The 14,443-nt window shown below is 41.6% G+C and overlaps 1 protein-coding gene across 5 annotated transcripts in view; it reads left to right on the top strand.

The window, feature by feature from the left end:
• Nucleotides 1-14,443, top strand: part of TUB (TUB bipartite transcription factor) — a 123,256-nt gene that overhangs the window by 95,201 nt on the left and 13,612 nt on the right. For 3 of the 5 annotated variants that reach the window (XM_079966523.1, XM_079966524.1, XM_079966525.1), the window contains exons 4-5: nucleotides 2,374-2,508; nucleotides 13,590-13,754. In XM_079966523.1, the coding sequence (XP_079822649.1) occupies nucleotides 2,374-2,508; nucleotides 13,590-13,754 (300 nt within the window). The remainder of the gene's footprint in view (nucleotides 1-2,373; nucleotides 2,509-13,589; nucleotides 13,755-14,443) is intronic. The other 2 variants (XM_079966526.1, XM_079966527.1) reach the window with 1 other exon arrangement.

Genomic DNA, 14,443 nt, shown 5'->3' with positions numbered 1-14,443 from the left:
AGTGCCACCTTTGGAACTAATTCTCAAGCTGCAGCCCACAGTATTTATTTATTTTGCTTCTGGCTATTCCTAGTTAGTTGAGCAAACTGCTGAAATAAGAAGTGCCAGACAGTTTCTGTGTTTCTTTAAAAATGCAGTTTAGGGACACATGCAAATCAACTCATGCTTTAGACACTTTTAATACACATTTTTATAATTTTTGTGAGGCCTCACCAAAACTCCTCAGTGGAGCACTAACAGAGCCTTCTTGTGAGCACACACAGAGTCCCTTTTCAAAAAAATTGGATAGTCCCAAATGCATTTCAACACAGCTGGACATTGTTGGAGGGATGTCCAGACCAGGCATAGGCAAACTCGGCCCTCCAGATGTTTTGGGACTACAGTTACCATCATCCCGTCCACTCGTCCTGTTAGCTAGGGATGATGGGAGTTGTAGTCCAAAAACAGCTGCAGGGCAATTTGCCTATGCCTGGTCCAGACTATGTGTGTGATTCCAAGAAAGAATTGACGATGATGATGATGATGATGATGATGATATCCGGATGTGAAATGGATCAACTATTGAAAGTCATCTTGCAGGAAACACCAGGCAAAACAATAGATGTGCATACACACAAATCTATGTGTTTGAGTGACCTGAAAACCTAATCATTCATTGTTAATAGATGCTGCAATCCACACCAGATCACCAAGCTTATAGGATGCCATGAACCACCAATGGGGAACCCGTGGTCCTCCAGATGTTGCTCGACTCCAACTCTCATCATCTGACCATTGAGCATGCTGGCAGGGCTGATGGAAGCTGGAACCCAGCCATAGCTGATTGACCACAGCTTCTTCATCCCTGCCATAGAGGAAATCCTGATATGACCATCCTTCACCTTCTTCTTTGTCAAGGAGCAGCGGTTCCTGGAACTCTTCCTGTTACCATTACTGGTCATTGTTGCAGCTTTAGAACTTCCCAAATATAATTAAATGGCTTTATATGAATGCCAAGTCTTTTACTCAAGGCTGCTTGCCATTTGAATCTTATATCTTTAAAAGGACCCTCTTTTGGCAGCTTGAACATCTGAGCACTTATCCTAAACTCTAAAAAAGCAGAATGTTAAATCAAAGATGCAACTAGTGTGGAGTTCGTTTTAATGGTGCGCAGAAGCTCCGACTTATGAAAGGAATATTGCAATTTAGGCTGCCATATTATGCACATTTACTTGGAAGTAAAGCCCCATTGAATTCAGTGGGATTTGCTTCCAAGTGTACGTACTTGTAATTGCATTGTTAGTGAGCTCTGGAGTTACATCACATTGCCACTTTTTTCTTTTCTGTACTTTTATGAAGGTGTGTGCATGGAGTGGGGATTGGAGGATCAGAAGGAGCAGCCTGCCAACTTCTGTTTTTTACTTCGTTGTAGAAATATTTGTTTGTATGTGTTTCAAATAAGTAAACTGACAATATGAAACTACAGTGATTGTTTGCTTCACAGGTTCATGCAGGTCTAATGATTACGCCTGCAATTCTTTGCACATTTACTTAGGAACTAGTTCCATTGAACATAGTGAGATTTGCTTATTAGCAGACATACATAGATTGAATTGCAAAGAAGCTGAATGGGTTATGCCAGCACAAAAGCTTCTGTGCTTAATTTTGTTATATTTTGAGTTGATGGTCTCTCATTTTTTTCTGTTTTCCTCTTTGAGAATTTGCAAAACATGTTTAGATAAAGCAGAGGTGAAGTGAGACAAGAAGACCAGATTCTAGCCAGGAAATTTACTTGCTGCTGGGGACTTTTATTTGATGCTTGAAAGGGCAGGCTGGTGCCCCTACATAAAAATAAGTTGACTTGTAGGTAAATGCTGTTGCTTGCAATTTGAAGTGGCAAATTTGATGGAGACAGTGTCCCTTGCAGCATCCCTCCAGATATTATTAGGAACATTGCAGGAATGTTAGTACATTTTTAATAAGGTGCTGTTTCCCCCCAGAAGAAATCTTAGAAATGGAGCCTTAACTGATGATATCACAGGGGACCATGTGCACATGGCACTCTCAGTTCTTCTGATGTCCTTGGACATAGCAGTCAAGGCTGGTTCACCCAGCAAAATGTAACACAGAAAGGGATTGCCCTTTATTTTACTAGCAGCCTAAAGGTAAAGACGGTAATATACTGTATTTTTAAAATATCATTATAAACCTGCACTCTTCTACCCTATACTGTCTTCTTTCTCTGGAACTGACTTGATATATATATAAATACTTTTACAATCTGCCTGCTTGCTTGCTCACTTCTTGTGGCTTCATAGGTTTCTCATTTCTTCTCTCCTCTGTTTTTCTCTTTATGTTTCTTTTTGGTTGGGGTGTCTGGATTCTCTCAAGCAGTACAGGAGCCTGAGCAAGAGGACGTAAAGGTGGTAGCAGAGTCACAAGCTCCAAAGTCAACTAAAAAAGCCAAGGCAGCCACAGGAGGCTGCCAAACTGGCAACATCAGAAAGGAGAAAAAGGGGAAGCACAAAGGTTAGCTGCATGCTGCTGATTATTAAATAAGAATGAGACAAGTCACCATATGTTTATACAATGGCAAGGGGTGAATTTTTTTTGCGTATTTTTCATTAAAGCTACACATTGTCTGAAACCTCTATTATATATAAGTATAAGCATTCAGTAGATGGAGTTTGCATTGTCCAGTTGAGATATCAAGTGCACCCAAGTACTGATATTTCCACTCCTTTAATTGGTGGTGTTAAGTATGGATTTAATGCTTACCACTTTCCCAGAAAGCCTCAGAGCAAGCTACAACATGTATAAACCAAAGTGCAAGATTCCAGTAACAAAGCAATAATATAACAAGTCCCTGGTGAATGCTGCCCACAAAATCCTAGCTTAACCCCAGTGACTCAAATCCAAATTAGAAATGTTTTCAAGACTTTTGAAAAGATACACATATCCACTCTCTCTGCCGAGTCTCCAAAGACGTTTTAAATTTATTAGCTACTTGCCACATATACAGAGTGTAATTATTCATTATGTATTTTTAATAAAAAAAATTATAGCCTCTCTGGGTGGGAAACAATAAAAGCATATGAAAACAGAGTCCGTTCACAATGAGCAAAATTAACAAAATCCATCAGATGCAGCAGATCAGCCCCAAATCACAGCCACACATTAAAAATTATCAAAAACTTAGGCAAACAATTGTATTTTAAGCTAGTGTCTAAATAATAACAAAGTCAGTGCCTGCTGAATTTCAATAGGGCTGTTCCCCTGGCTTGTTCTAATGGCATTTTTTGCCCATTCCATCTAGCATGGAAAGCCTAGATACAGCTGTATCCAAGCACTTGTATTTACTGATTTATCGATTGCATTTTTGGGAACATATTTTCCTATTCCACATAAGAAAGGTCAGTGTTTCCTAGTAGATATTTGGAATCACCTTTGTGGATATGGGGGTGGACTGTCAAGAGGCTTTCAGACTGGGCTGCTTGACTGCATCGCCATTGTACCTATTTCTCCATGTGCAGCATGTTGTGCATGAAGACATGGACGTGAAGCTCCACTCTGCCAGTCATTGTAGCAGGATTCTACATGTGTCTGTGTGTGAATGAAGAGCAAAGGATCTGCTTGTTTTCTGAGCACAGTTGGCGCTTGTGACAAACAGAACAGGACATGTGACAGACTCCACTGATCTGGGTGATGCTCGTGCCCAGCATTCATTGTCACAACCTTGGCAATCCCAAGATCCAAGTTAGATGTGACATTTGTCACACAGGTAACCCATGCACAGTTGATTTTCAAATAACAGCCTGTGTGGGTAGCAAACTGGATCAGACCTGTGGTGTTGGGAAGAGGTGGGCTTCCCCTCTTTGTCTCTGTTAGAATCCCCCAGCCTCCACAAGGTGAATACTTAGGTGTTGGTTAGTCATTCTTATAGGAACCATGGCAAAGTGTTGGCTCCCACACCTCAAAATACCACAGTCCTGATTTAGCTCTCTCACACACCCTGAGTCAGGGGTCAGCAAACTTTTTCAGCAGGGGGCTGGTCCACTGTCCCTCAGACCTTGTGGGGGGCTGGACTATATTTTGAAGAGAGAAAAAACAAAAACAAATTCCTATGCCCCACAAATAACCCAGAGACACATTTTAAATAAAAGTACACATTCCACTCACATAAAAACACTCTGATTCCCCGACCATCCACAGGCCGGATTTAGAAGGCAATTGGGCCAGATCCAGTCCCTGGGCCTTAGTTTGCTTATCCATGCCCTGAGTTAAAGAAAATTCAACAACAGAAGGGCAAAATGAATGACAAATGCTCTCTACTTTGCCCTTTAGTCAGTGTACACCCAAGGGTCCCATACATCTGGCCCTTTTTTCGGCTGTGCTATCCATGCTGCTCTGCTAGGCCTTTGGTCTGGAACTTGTATCTAGAAAGGGCTGTTTGTACACCTCAGTCTTGAAAAATTGTGCATCAGGAATGCAGACTTGCGAAGTGCTGTCTTCCGTAGTGTGCCAGAAGGCAGAGATACCCTGTATAGGCAGTACACCTGCTTTTCCAAAATCTTCCGATTATCTGGAAATCTACCTAGTTTATGCAGAGGAATAAGATTATACTTGGCATGGTTTAGGAAACAAGCACTCACTTGATTTCTGAATTTGAAAAGGCTATTCATTTTAGCTGAAGCGCTGGTGTATTCTCTAACTCTATATACAATCGTCCATACAAAATGCTGATTGAATGATTTTTGTGTATCTCGGTCATGAAAGGCGCCTCTTACAAATCTCTCGGGACAGAGCCAAGTGCTGCAGGTGCTCTCCAGTGTGGCATTTTCTCTCACTGCAGTGGCAGTTCTGGGTCAAAATGGCTGTAGTCCTAATTAATTAAATCTAGACCCAATTAATTAGCTTTTTTAAAAAAATATGTTGTCTGTGAAAGTAGTGTTTACCTCAACTGGACTGGATTTAAGGTTTTGGTTAAAAAATAATATCACGCTTAATGAGGAAGAACTGTGAATGCCTAGTCTGTATTTCTCAAATAAATTTAGAGACAAATGTTTGTGATTTTTGTTTAAAAACAACAAGCCGTGCTTTTAAGGATGAACAGATTAGAAACTATCTGTTGTTTTGAACATATTTGTTTTTATTAAGCTTACATATTAATACAGTGGTGCCTTGCAAGACGAAAATAATCCGTTCCGCGAGTCTCTTCGTCTAGCGTTTTTTTCGTCTTGCGAAGCATCCCTATTAGTGGCTTAGCGGATTAGCGCTATTAGCGGCTTAGCGGTTATTAGCGGCTTAGCGGCTATTAGCGGCTTAGCGGCTTAGAAAAAGGGGGGGGGGAAAGGGAAAAAACTCGCAAGACTCGCAAGACGTTTTCGTCTTGCGAAGCAAGCCCATAGGGAAATTCGTCTTGCGAAGCGCCTCGAAAAACGGAAAACTCTTTCGTCTAGCGGGTTTTTCGTCTTGCGAGGCATTCGTCTTGCGGGGCACCACTGTATTAATGAATGTATATACTGTAACTAACATTTTTGGTAACTAATATTTTAGGACTTTCCCCCCAACTTGCACTCTGTTTTTTGACAGTGAGATTTACAGGCAACGAGATACTTTTTGGGGGGTGGGGGTGGGGGGAGTAGGATGCAAAGGATTAGGATAGAAAGTTTAATATCCAATACATTTTGGACTTGGCTCCTTGGGCATATTCCTCTGCCAACCCTGACCAATGTTCTTCATCAGAGTAGCACCCATCTGCTCAAGAGCATCAAACCACACATCAGGCTAATTATTCATGTTCCTGGTTTTTAAAATGTCACAGTCTAATATCAGAAAAAGGTGGAGAAGAGAAAAACAACAACTATGCAAACATTTTCTAGAGATTTTTCTTCACACATTTTGGGGATAGGACTAGCATTTTAGTTTTATCATATATCAGTTGCGTGTTAGTGTCTCAGTTGCTCCAGTTGATTGGAGGGCTTCTATCAGCATGGAAGTAGGTCTCTATCCTTAATCAAATGAGGTTGCATGTGCATAGGCAAATAACAACAACAACAACAACAACCACCACCAACAACAAATTTTATTTATACCCCGCCCTCCCTGGCCAGAGCCGGGCTCAGGGCAGCTAACACCAATAAAATCACAGTAAATACATAATAGGAGAGAAGGGGGGGGGGACCAATTTAAAATACAGGTTAAAATGCAATTTAAAATGCAGCCTCATTTTAAAATAGCCAATAAATCAAGACCATAAGGGGAGGGAAACATAAGGGTCAGACCAAGTCCAAACCAAAGGCCAGGCAGAACAGCTCTGTCTTGCAGGCCCTGCGGAAAGATGTCAAGTCCCGCAGGGCCCTAGTCTCTTGTGACAGAGCGTTCCACCATGTCGGGGCCAGTGCTGAAAAGGCCTTGGCCCTAGTTGAAACCAATCTAACCTCCTTGAGGCTCAGGACCTCCAAAGTGTTGTTATTTGTGGACTTTAAGGTCCTCAGTGGGGTCCTCAGCATATAAGGAGAGGCGGTCCCATAGGTACGTGGGTCCTATGCCATGTGTCTTGCATCTTTGTGGACCAGCCAGCATCAGGTGCTCTGTGCAGAGAGCTTATGTTGTGCTGTTAGCTCACTTATTTTTCCCCACCACAATCCTTATTATCCCCACCAGTCACCTGATTTGTAGACTTCATTTGTTTTAAAAGGGCTCTTGTTTGTGCAGCTCCAGACGTGCTATAGTGAGTCCTCCCCACCACAGTTAAAATGTCTCACCCCCACAACTGTTAACTAGGATCTAAGAGAATGGGAATATCCCTTCCACGGTTTTGCTTTTGGTATCCATTTACTTATTTATGGCCACAGTTCACTTTGATAACTTACAGATACAGTAAGAATGCATAGTTTGGGAGTTCAGTAACTGGTAGAATTCTAATGGCTGAGAGTTTGCACAAAAATCACAAAATTTATTTTGTATATCATATGCAGTGTATCCCCTATTGGCGGGACCCTGTGGTGTGCTGTTAGAATTCAGCTGTACTCAGAAACAGCATGTTCCTAAAGGGTTTTCATGCATTTAGATGATGTAAGACTCCCATTTCATAGTAAGGCCAATCTCATTGGGCTAAAAGTAGACCAGGTTTTATGAATGATCAGCTAATTCCGAGCTGTAAACTATTGAATTATACATGAGCAGTACTCAAAGTCTCTCTTGTAATAGCTGAATGCAGAACCTTAAATGTAAAAACCGATGGTTTTCTAAGTGGCTTCATGGCTGATGACATTGCATTCAGGACAATGTGATAAAGATGAACACCAGGGAAATATTAGGCATAATGAAGCTGCACTTTCATAAAATGAGAGAGAAATGGTTGCACCTAATTGTTTGTGCAGGCTGATTGCATTCCCTGTGTACTTACAGGCCAATAAAGAGCTATTGCTTTGGTGCAGTGCATAAAAGCTCTCATTAGAATTAAGGATAGGTTATCCAGCCCTCACAATGCACATTAATAGAAACCCTGCTTTCTTCTTCTATTTTTAAGTCTCCATTTCATAGGCAGGAAAATAATAATTGCAATAATTTTCAAGCACAAACATTACCTTGTCTTAGCTATATGATTATAATGCCATCCTTGCTAGATCACTGATTAAATATATGCTTTGGAGTCCTGTAAATTCAGTTAGTTGTGGCCATGGATGTAAGATGACACATTAAAATTGTCCTTTTGACCTCAGAGCAATTTAGCTGTAGTGATTATGATTTCTGAAATTAGTTCTATTTCAAACTCAGTCGTGAGCATGCTACTTTGGAAAGAACAGGGAATTACAAAATCCAGACAACAAGAAAACTTGTTAACTCCTTAAGCAGCTGTAAACTCCTTAAAATGCACACTTGAAATCCCAAGAGTGGTGTTCCAGAATTGTAACTGAGCAGATTTCAATTCCAGTACAGTAGTTTCCCTCTACTATGGCAAATGGACATGTTCTTATTATTTAAAACAACTAAGATGGGGGCAAGCTTTATGGTACCCCAACTTCAAGGGCACATCCAGACCAGAACAAATTCGTTAATTCCCTCTGACATTTATGCCTTACCTCAGAAACATGCAGAAATGAATTAGAATGACTGTTGCCAGGTTGCCTCCTCAAGGGTGCAAGTTCAGCAACAATGAAATCCTCCTACTTTCAGTCAGGGCAACTATCCAAAAGGGATGAGTGCAAAAGATGTCTTGTGCATGAGTAGACAGCTGAATAGTAGGAAAAGACTACTCTTGTACCAGAAGAGCCATCAAGGCAATTTTCCCTACTAACAGAAGTCTAGTCAATAGTTGAGCCAGATACCAAATCCAAGAAGAAACCAACTTTAAAAAAATAATAATCTAGCAATGATCAAACCCAGACAAGACAATAGAAATCCATGATTGAATCTCTTCACAAATATTTTGGTGTGTTTGTGTGAGAGATCCAGATTGGGACCATGGTGTGGGAGAGAGGGTTAGGTCTCCCTGCCACCACCATTTCCCTGATAAAAATGGTTTACCCAGAACTGCTGCTTGCTGTATGTATGCAAAACTTTATTAAAAATAAACCAAGTGACAGAATTAGGAAGGTATGCATGGGGCAAAGGTAAACATATTAGTAATGGGTAAGAGAGACAGACACACACACAGACACACACACACACACACACACAGAGAGAGAGAGAGAGAGAGAGAGAGAGAGAGAGAGAGAGAGAAATAATAATACAGGAGGTGGTGAACATAAATTGAATAGAGATGGGACAGCAGAAGTCTCCTATCCAAACCAGTTGCAGAAAGCCTTAGGTTTCCACCCTGTACAGGTTTACCTGGGAGTAAGTCCCATTAAGCTAAATGAGTCTTACTTCTGAAAAGACATGAATAGGCTTGCTAGACCCAACCAGTTCTATGCATTCTGAAACTTCTCTATTACCATGCAGTAAGATGCCTCTGGAAACATTAGCTTTGTCCTCAGCATCTGATTGTGGCACCTCCAGACTCAGAGGCAGTATACCTCTGAATATCAGAAGCTCAGGGGATTGTGGTTTAACTGGGAAAGTTAGTAACCATAAATCATTCAATCTGCTATAAGGATTTATCTGCCTTCATTAAGAATAAGGTACAAACTTTTGCCCAACTTCAGTTGCTAAAAAGGGACATTGGATGACAGATCAGATGAAGCAAGGCTAACTGTGCTGTGTTCCTTACACAATTGTCGGTAAGAGTTATCTAAAAATAGGCTCTATTCTCAAAGAAATAGGTGGGGTTTTTTAAACGAGCAAGGAATTCAGATCATTATCTGGCTACTTCTCCTGTTCACTTTTCAAATGTGAATCTCTTGAGAGTCGTGGTTTGGATTAAATGAAAGCCTTTACAGTGTCATTTTGGTTAGCTATACTTCAAAATAAGTTGTCTTTTTTAAAAAAAGAGTTGGTGTCTTCTTTTTACTCCTAACCTCCTATCATTCTTCTTAATTTCAAAGCAGGCCAGTGTTTCTTTGATGTATAGCAGTGCCAACTTTCCAGCAGGGTTGGCGATGATGTGAGCTTTTCAGCAGCACTTCAGAATTCTAATGCGCAGATGTGACTCCGCTGTATACACTGGGCCTTTGAATGTAATAAATATCCCAGGGGAAAGAGCTATGAACTACACATCCGATGAGGCCAATTGGCTTTCTTTGTAGGTTTACATACATTATTTCATTTTGACTTCCAACAGGAAAAAGTACCTTCACTAGGGATGGGGAAGATCTGGCCCAGGGCCTGAATCTGGCCCGCCAGACTCTGGGCCTCTGGATTTGGGCACCTATCCAGTGGCGTAGCGTGGGGGGTGCAGGGGGGGCCGGCCGCACCGGGCACAACATCTGGGGGGTAGGGTTAGGGGGCGCAAATCCACGGGTTAGGGGGCGCAAATTACTTGCCTTGCCCCGGGTGCTGACAACCCATGCTACGCCACTGCCCCTATCCCCTGGCTGAGGCCCTCATTGGCCCTGCTCTGCACCCTCTTCAGGTGCCTTTTCCTGGCTGGAATGTGTTTTGGATCTGTAGTCATGTCTCTTGCTTGTTAGGATGGACAGATAATAATAATAATAATAATAATAATAATAATAATAATAATAATAATAATAATAATTTATTATTTGTACCCCACCCATCTGGCTGGGTTTCCCCAGCCACTCTGGGCGGCTTCCAACAAAGATGAAAGATACACTAAAATGTCACATATTAAAAACTTCCCTGAACAGGGCTGCCTTCAGATGTCTTCTGAATGTCAGGTAGATGTTTATCGCTTTGACATCTGATGGGAGGGCGTTCCACAGGGCGGGCGCCACTACCGAGAAGGCCCTCTGCCTGGTTCCCTGTAACTTGGCCTCTCGCAGTGAGGGAACCGCCAGAGGGCCCTCGGAGCTGGACCTCAGTGTCCGGGCAGAACGATGGGGGAGGAGACGCTCCTTCATATATACTGGACCGAGGCCGTTTAGGGCTTTAAAGGTCAGCACCAACACTTTGAATTGTGCTCGGAAACGTACTGGGAGCCAATGTAGGTCTTTCAAGACCGGTGTTATATGGTCTCGGCGGCCGCCCCCAGTCACCAGTCTAGCTGCCGCATTCTGGATTAGTTGTAGTTTCTGGGTCACCTTCAAAGGTAGCCCCACGTGGAGTGCATTGCAGTAGTCCAGATGCAGTTAGAACCCCCTGACTCCTGTAGTTCTGTGAGGAAAGCTACAGTGGCAGCTGGTTACTGTCAGGGCAGAGGACAGAAAGTGAATGGATGAGAGTCAGCTTTCTCTGCTCTTCTTTCCATCCTCCTTCTGAAAACTCATTGGACACTGCACCCATTATCAAGAGGAGAAAAATTGGAGATGATATTATTATTATTATTATTATTATTATTATTATTATTATTATTACCCTTCCTCTGGTTAACAACAAAAAATTACAAAATGAGAACCCAAAATACATAATAAAAACAAGAACAAAAACGCATTTAAAAGACCATCAAATGTTAATCAGCGAAAGGCCTGGTTATAGAGAAATGTTTTTGCCTGGTGCCTAAAGATATATAATGAAGGCACCAGAGGAGCCTATCTGGGGACAACATTCCACAAACGAGGAGCCACTGCAGAAAAGGCCCATTCTCGTGTTGCCACCCTCTGGACCTCTCGTGGGGGAGGCACACACATATCTAGGAGTCATCATGAAATATCTAACACATAGCTATAATTTTTCAGTTCTGCTTATATCTAGATAGATAGACAGACTGATTGAGCACATGATTCCTTTATGAGGACTGAAATGCAGAGGTGTGCTCCTGTTTGTACAAGACATTGCGTGATCCCTTGCATAAGGTCCCAAGATAAGTGCTAGCCCAGGGTGTTGTACAAACCCTTCTGCAGGGCCTTGTTCGGTGCCACACAATTTCTTTGAGTAGCTCACGTACAACACAGAAGAGCGCCATTGGCAGAATTACTCCTATCTGTAGCTCTAATCCACTGTTTTGTATTGCCTTCTGCTGCAAATATTTTGATTTAATCGCTAGTTTGATGATTGTAATCATTTTCTCCCTGCTTTGCCTTATTTTTGAGTAGCATGTGTGAGTTTGCACTGTTGAGCAATAGAAATGTTTGTTTGTGTAGCCATACTGCCTTTCTACAAAACGTATGTATGTATTTATTTTTAAATATTTTACTTAGGCTGCTTTTCTGTGCAAATGCCCACCCAAAGCAATTAAAAACAATAAAAGAACAATTATACTGTATCGAACTGTATCAAAGCTACAGTTCAGCAGCAGCCCCCATGAAAATAAATATAAATGATATATAAATAAGTGATGCTCACTCTAGAATCCCTCTGGATATTAAATTGTAGATAGCGCTCTTCAGATGAAGGCTATGACATTCTGGATGGGAATCAGCATATTGGTGCATAACTAGTATGTTAATGGGTACAGGTGGCACATTTCTGTGTTTGATGGTATGACCCTTTCCCCTCTTAAGTTGGGCACAAACAGAAACAGATGCACACGTGTGTCCCACCCACCCACACCGCATTTTACATTGTATGCATGTCTGTTCTCTCACCGTGCAGAGAAGATGCCTGGCTTAATGAGTGTGCGAAACCATTGCAATTAATTGCTATGCTAAGTCACACCAGTGGCCCATTCTATGCAGTGCTCTGTCTCGGGTGAATATCCAGTGAAAGGAAAGTGCTTAAAGGGAACTGCAAGGAAAATCTGCCTTGTAAAGTATGAATTAGTTCCCATGGCTACCTTTGCTTCATTAGTTACTTGCAGAATTATTGTGGCTATAGTGCACATAATTGTCTCCCTAAAAAGCTTTTCTGCATACATTTTGCAGGCTTATTCTACCAGTGTAAGCATAAGGCACTTTTGTGCCAATTTAATTCTTTGTTGCCAGTTCTTAAGTGCCAATTTCTAGTGTGCAGAAATTCAACATTAACATTTTTTAATTTACTTTAGATAGTATGTGAGAAATAATAAAGTTGCGTGGTCACAGGAAAGTAAAATGCATGATGCAAATTAATGCTAATAGCCAAGGAGGGAATTAGGCAATGTTTGCCCAGTTCTGATTTGCTCCCCCCCCATCCCCATTTGTGATCATCTTTGCAAGAGACATTATTAAAATATTGACATTTTGAAATAGTAGCCAATTCTGCCTAGTGCTCTGCAGTTTCTGTCTCCGGTAGTTAATTTTGAACCACACAGAACAGGAAGCATGTAAACCATTATGCAAAGAAATTGAAATATTACAGCTTATATCAGTTCAAAAATGATTTTTATAGGGCTGGCAAATAAGTAAACACAAGCACAACATTTTGTACATGCAAGCATAAAATCAGAAGCTGAAATGCATATAATTCTATTTTGTTTTGATTTTCTGTCACTATAGCAAGCTTTTTTCTCAAAGGTACCTTTACATTTTGGTTCTGAGTTTGGTTTGGAGGATTGTCGGAACGCAGCCAGTCCTTGTTTCATGTCGTTCCATATTGTGGTCTTTTAAGCAGCTATGTGGGTAGGGCTAGCCTTCCATATCCAGTGGCTGTGCAGGCAGGTGACACACTCAATCCATTCCTCCCCAGCCTACAGCCAAAGCAGCTTCTGTCTTTGCCTACCATGAACCTGGAACCTCCAAATGTCAGGCAGGAAGCAGTGATAATTCCACATGCCTCTTCCTCATGCCAAGAAAAAAAAGCATGGGCAGCCATTTCCTACCACTGCCTGCCTCTTATCCAGGGTCTCCTGCAGCCCACGCAGGATGTGACCAATCTCTATTGGTTACAGTGGTAGTTTTAGGCCACTTGAGGTGCCATTCTAAAGGCAAGTGCTCTGTGAAAGGACTTCCTATAACATTGCTCTTTCAGTACTCTTCTAGATAACAGTTTTCATGCTAACTGATCTAGAGCCAGACCCCTGGAAGCAACAGGAAGCAAGCACTCTTTTGTACGAAAACTACGTTTCTTATTTAAATATACCTAAAGATGGCTGCCAGGTTTGACTTCTTAGGTATGCCGTGGTCAAAGGTTGAAAAACACATGTTGTCTCTGGATAGTGACACTGTTGTTTGACTTTTTCTGCTTGATAGGAATTGATGGTCCGGCCGCTTTTCAAGATGATGTACAGGAAGTAGGGAGCCAAGTTCAAATACTTACTGTTGGAGAGGCTTGCCAAGATGAGGATGATGGTGAGACAATAGCTACCAGTCAACAACAAGGGACACAGGACCTTAGACTGACAATGCAGAAGAAAGGTAAGGAACCATGAAACTTGCTGATGCTGTTGGCTGTTGGTTCTACTCGGTTTGATTACAGATCACCTAATCCAATGGATTCAGGTTACAATAAAAGAGATTTCAAATAAACATCAGGAGATACTTTCTGATGGCAAGAGCTGTTTGACAATGGAATGGACTCCCTTGGAAGGTGGTGGTGTCTCCATCATTCAAGATTGGATGGCCATCTGTCATGGATGCTTTAGTTGAGATTCCTGCATTACATGTGGTTAGACCAAATGACCCTCAGGGTCCTTTCCAACTCCAGAATACTGTGATCTTTTATTTTTATTTTTACTAAAAACCAATTCATAATATGCTCCCCAAAATAGATGCCAGAGTATGGCTAGTTAATACTACTGAGATAAGGACTAACTTGGTTCTCACTGAGTCAAGATTCCAAGGTAACCCATTCCAGTGCGAAACAGCTTTGCTTTAGAAATGGGTATTACATTTCCAGTGTTTTGACCCACCTTTAGACAACAGGTTTAGGAAGGGGAGAAGATTTCCTTACTGTTTTAGAGGACCTTGCGGCTAAGATTAGTTTGAAGAAGCAGAATTCAAGGCCAGGTGGAAAAGCAGCCTAGGCTCTGCCCTTCCTTTCTGAGGCCAAGGCCTAAATGATAGAAGTGTGGGGAGCAGAGTACTAAAAAAAATGAGGTTGGTTG

Source organism: Podarcis cretensis (genome assembly GCF_951804945.1).
Source record: "Podarcis cretensis genome assembly, chromosome: 1".
Classification (NCBI taxonomy): Eukaryota; Metazoa; Chordata; class Lepidosauria; order Squamata; family Lacertidae; genus Podarcis; species Podarcis cretensis.
The sequence above is the reverse complement of the archived record's forward strand: the minus strand, read 5'-3'. Positions and strand labels throughout refer to the sequence as shown.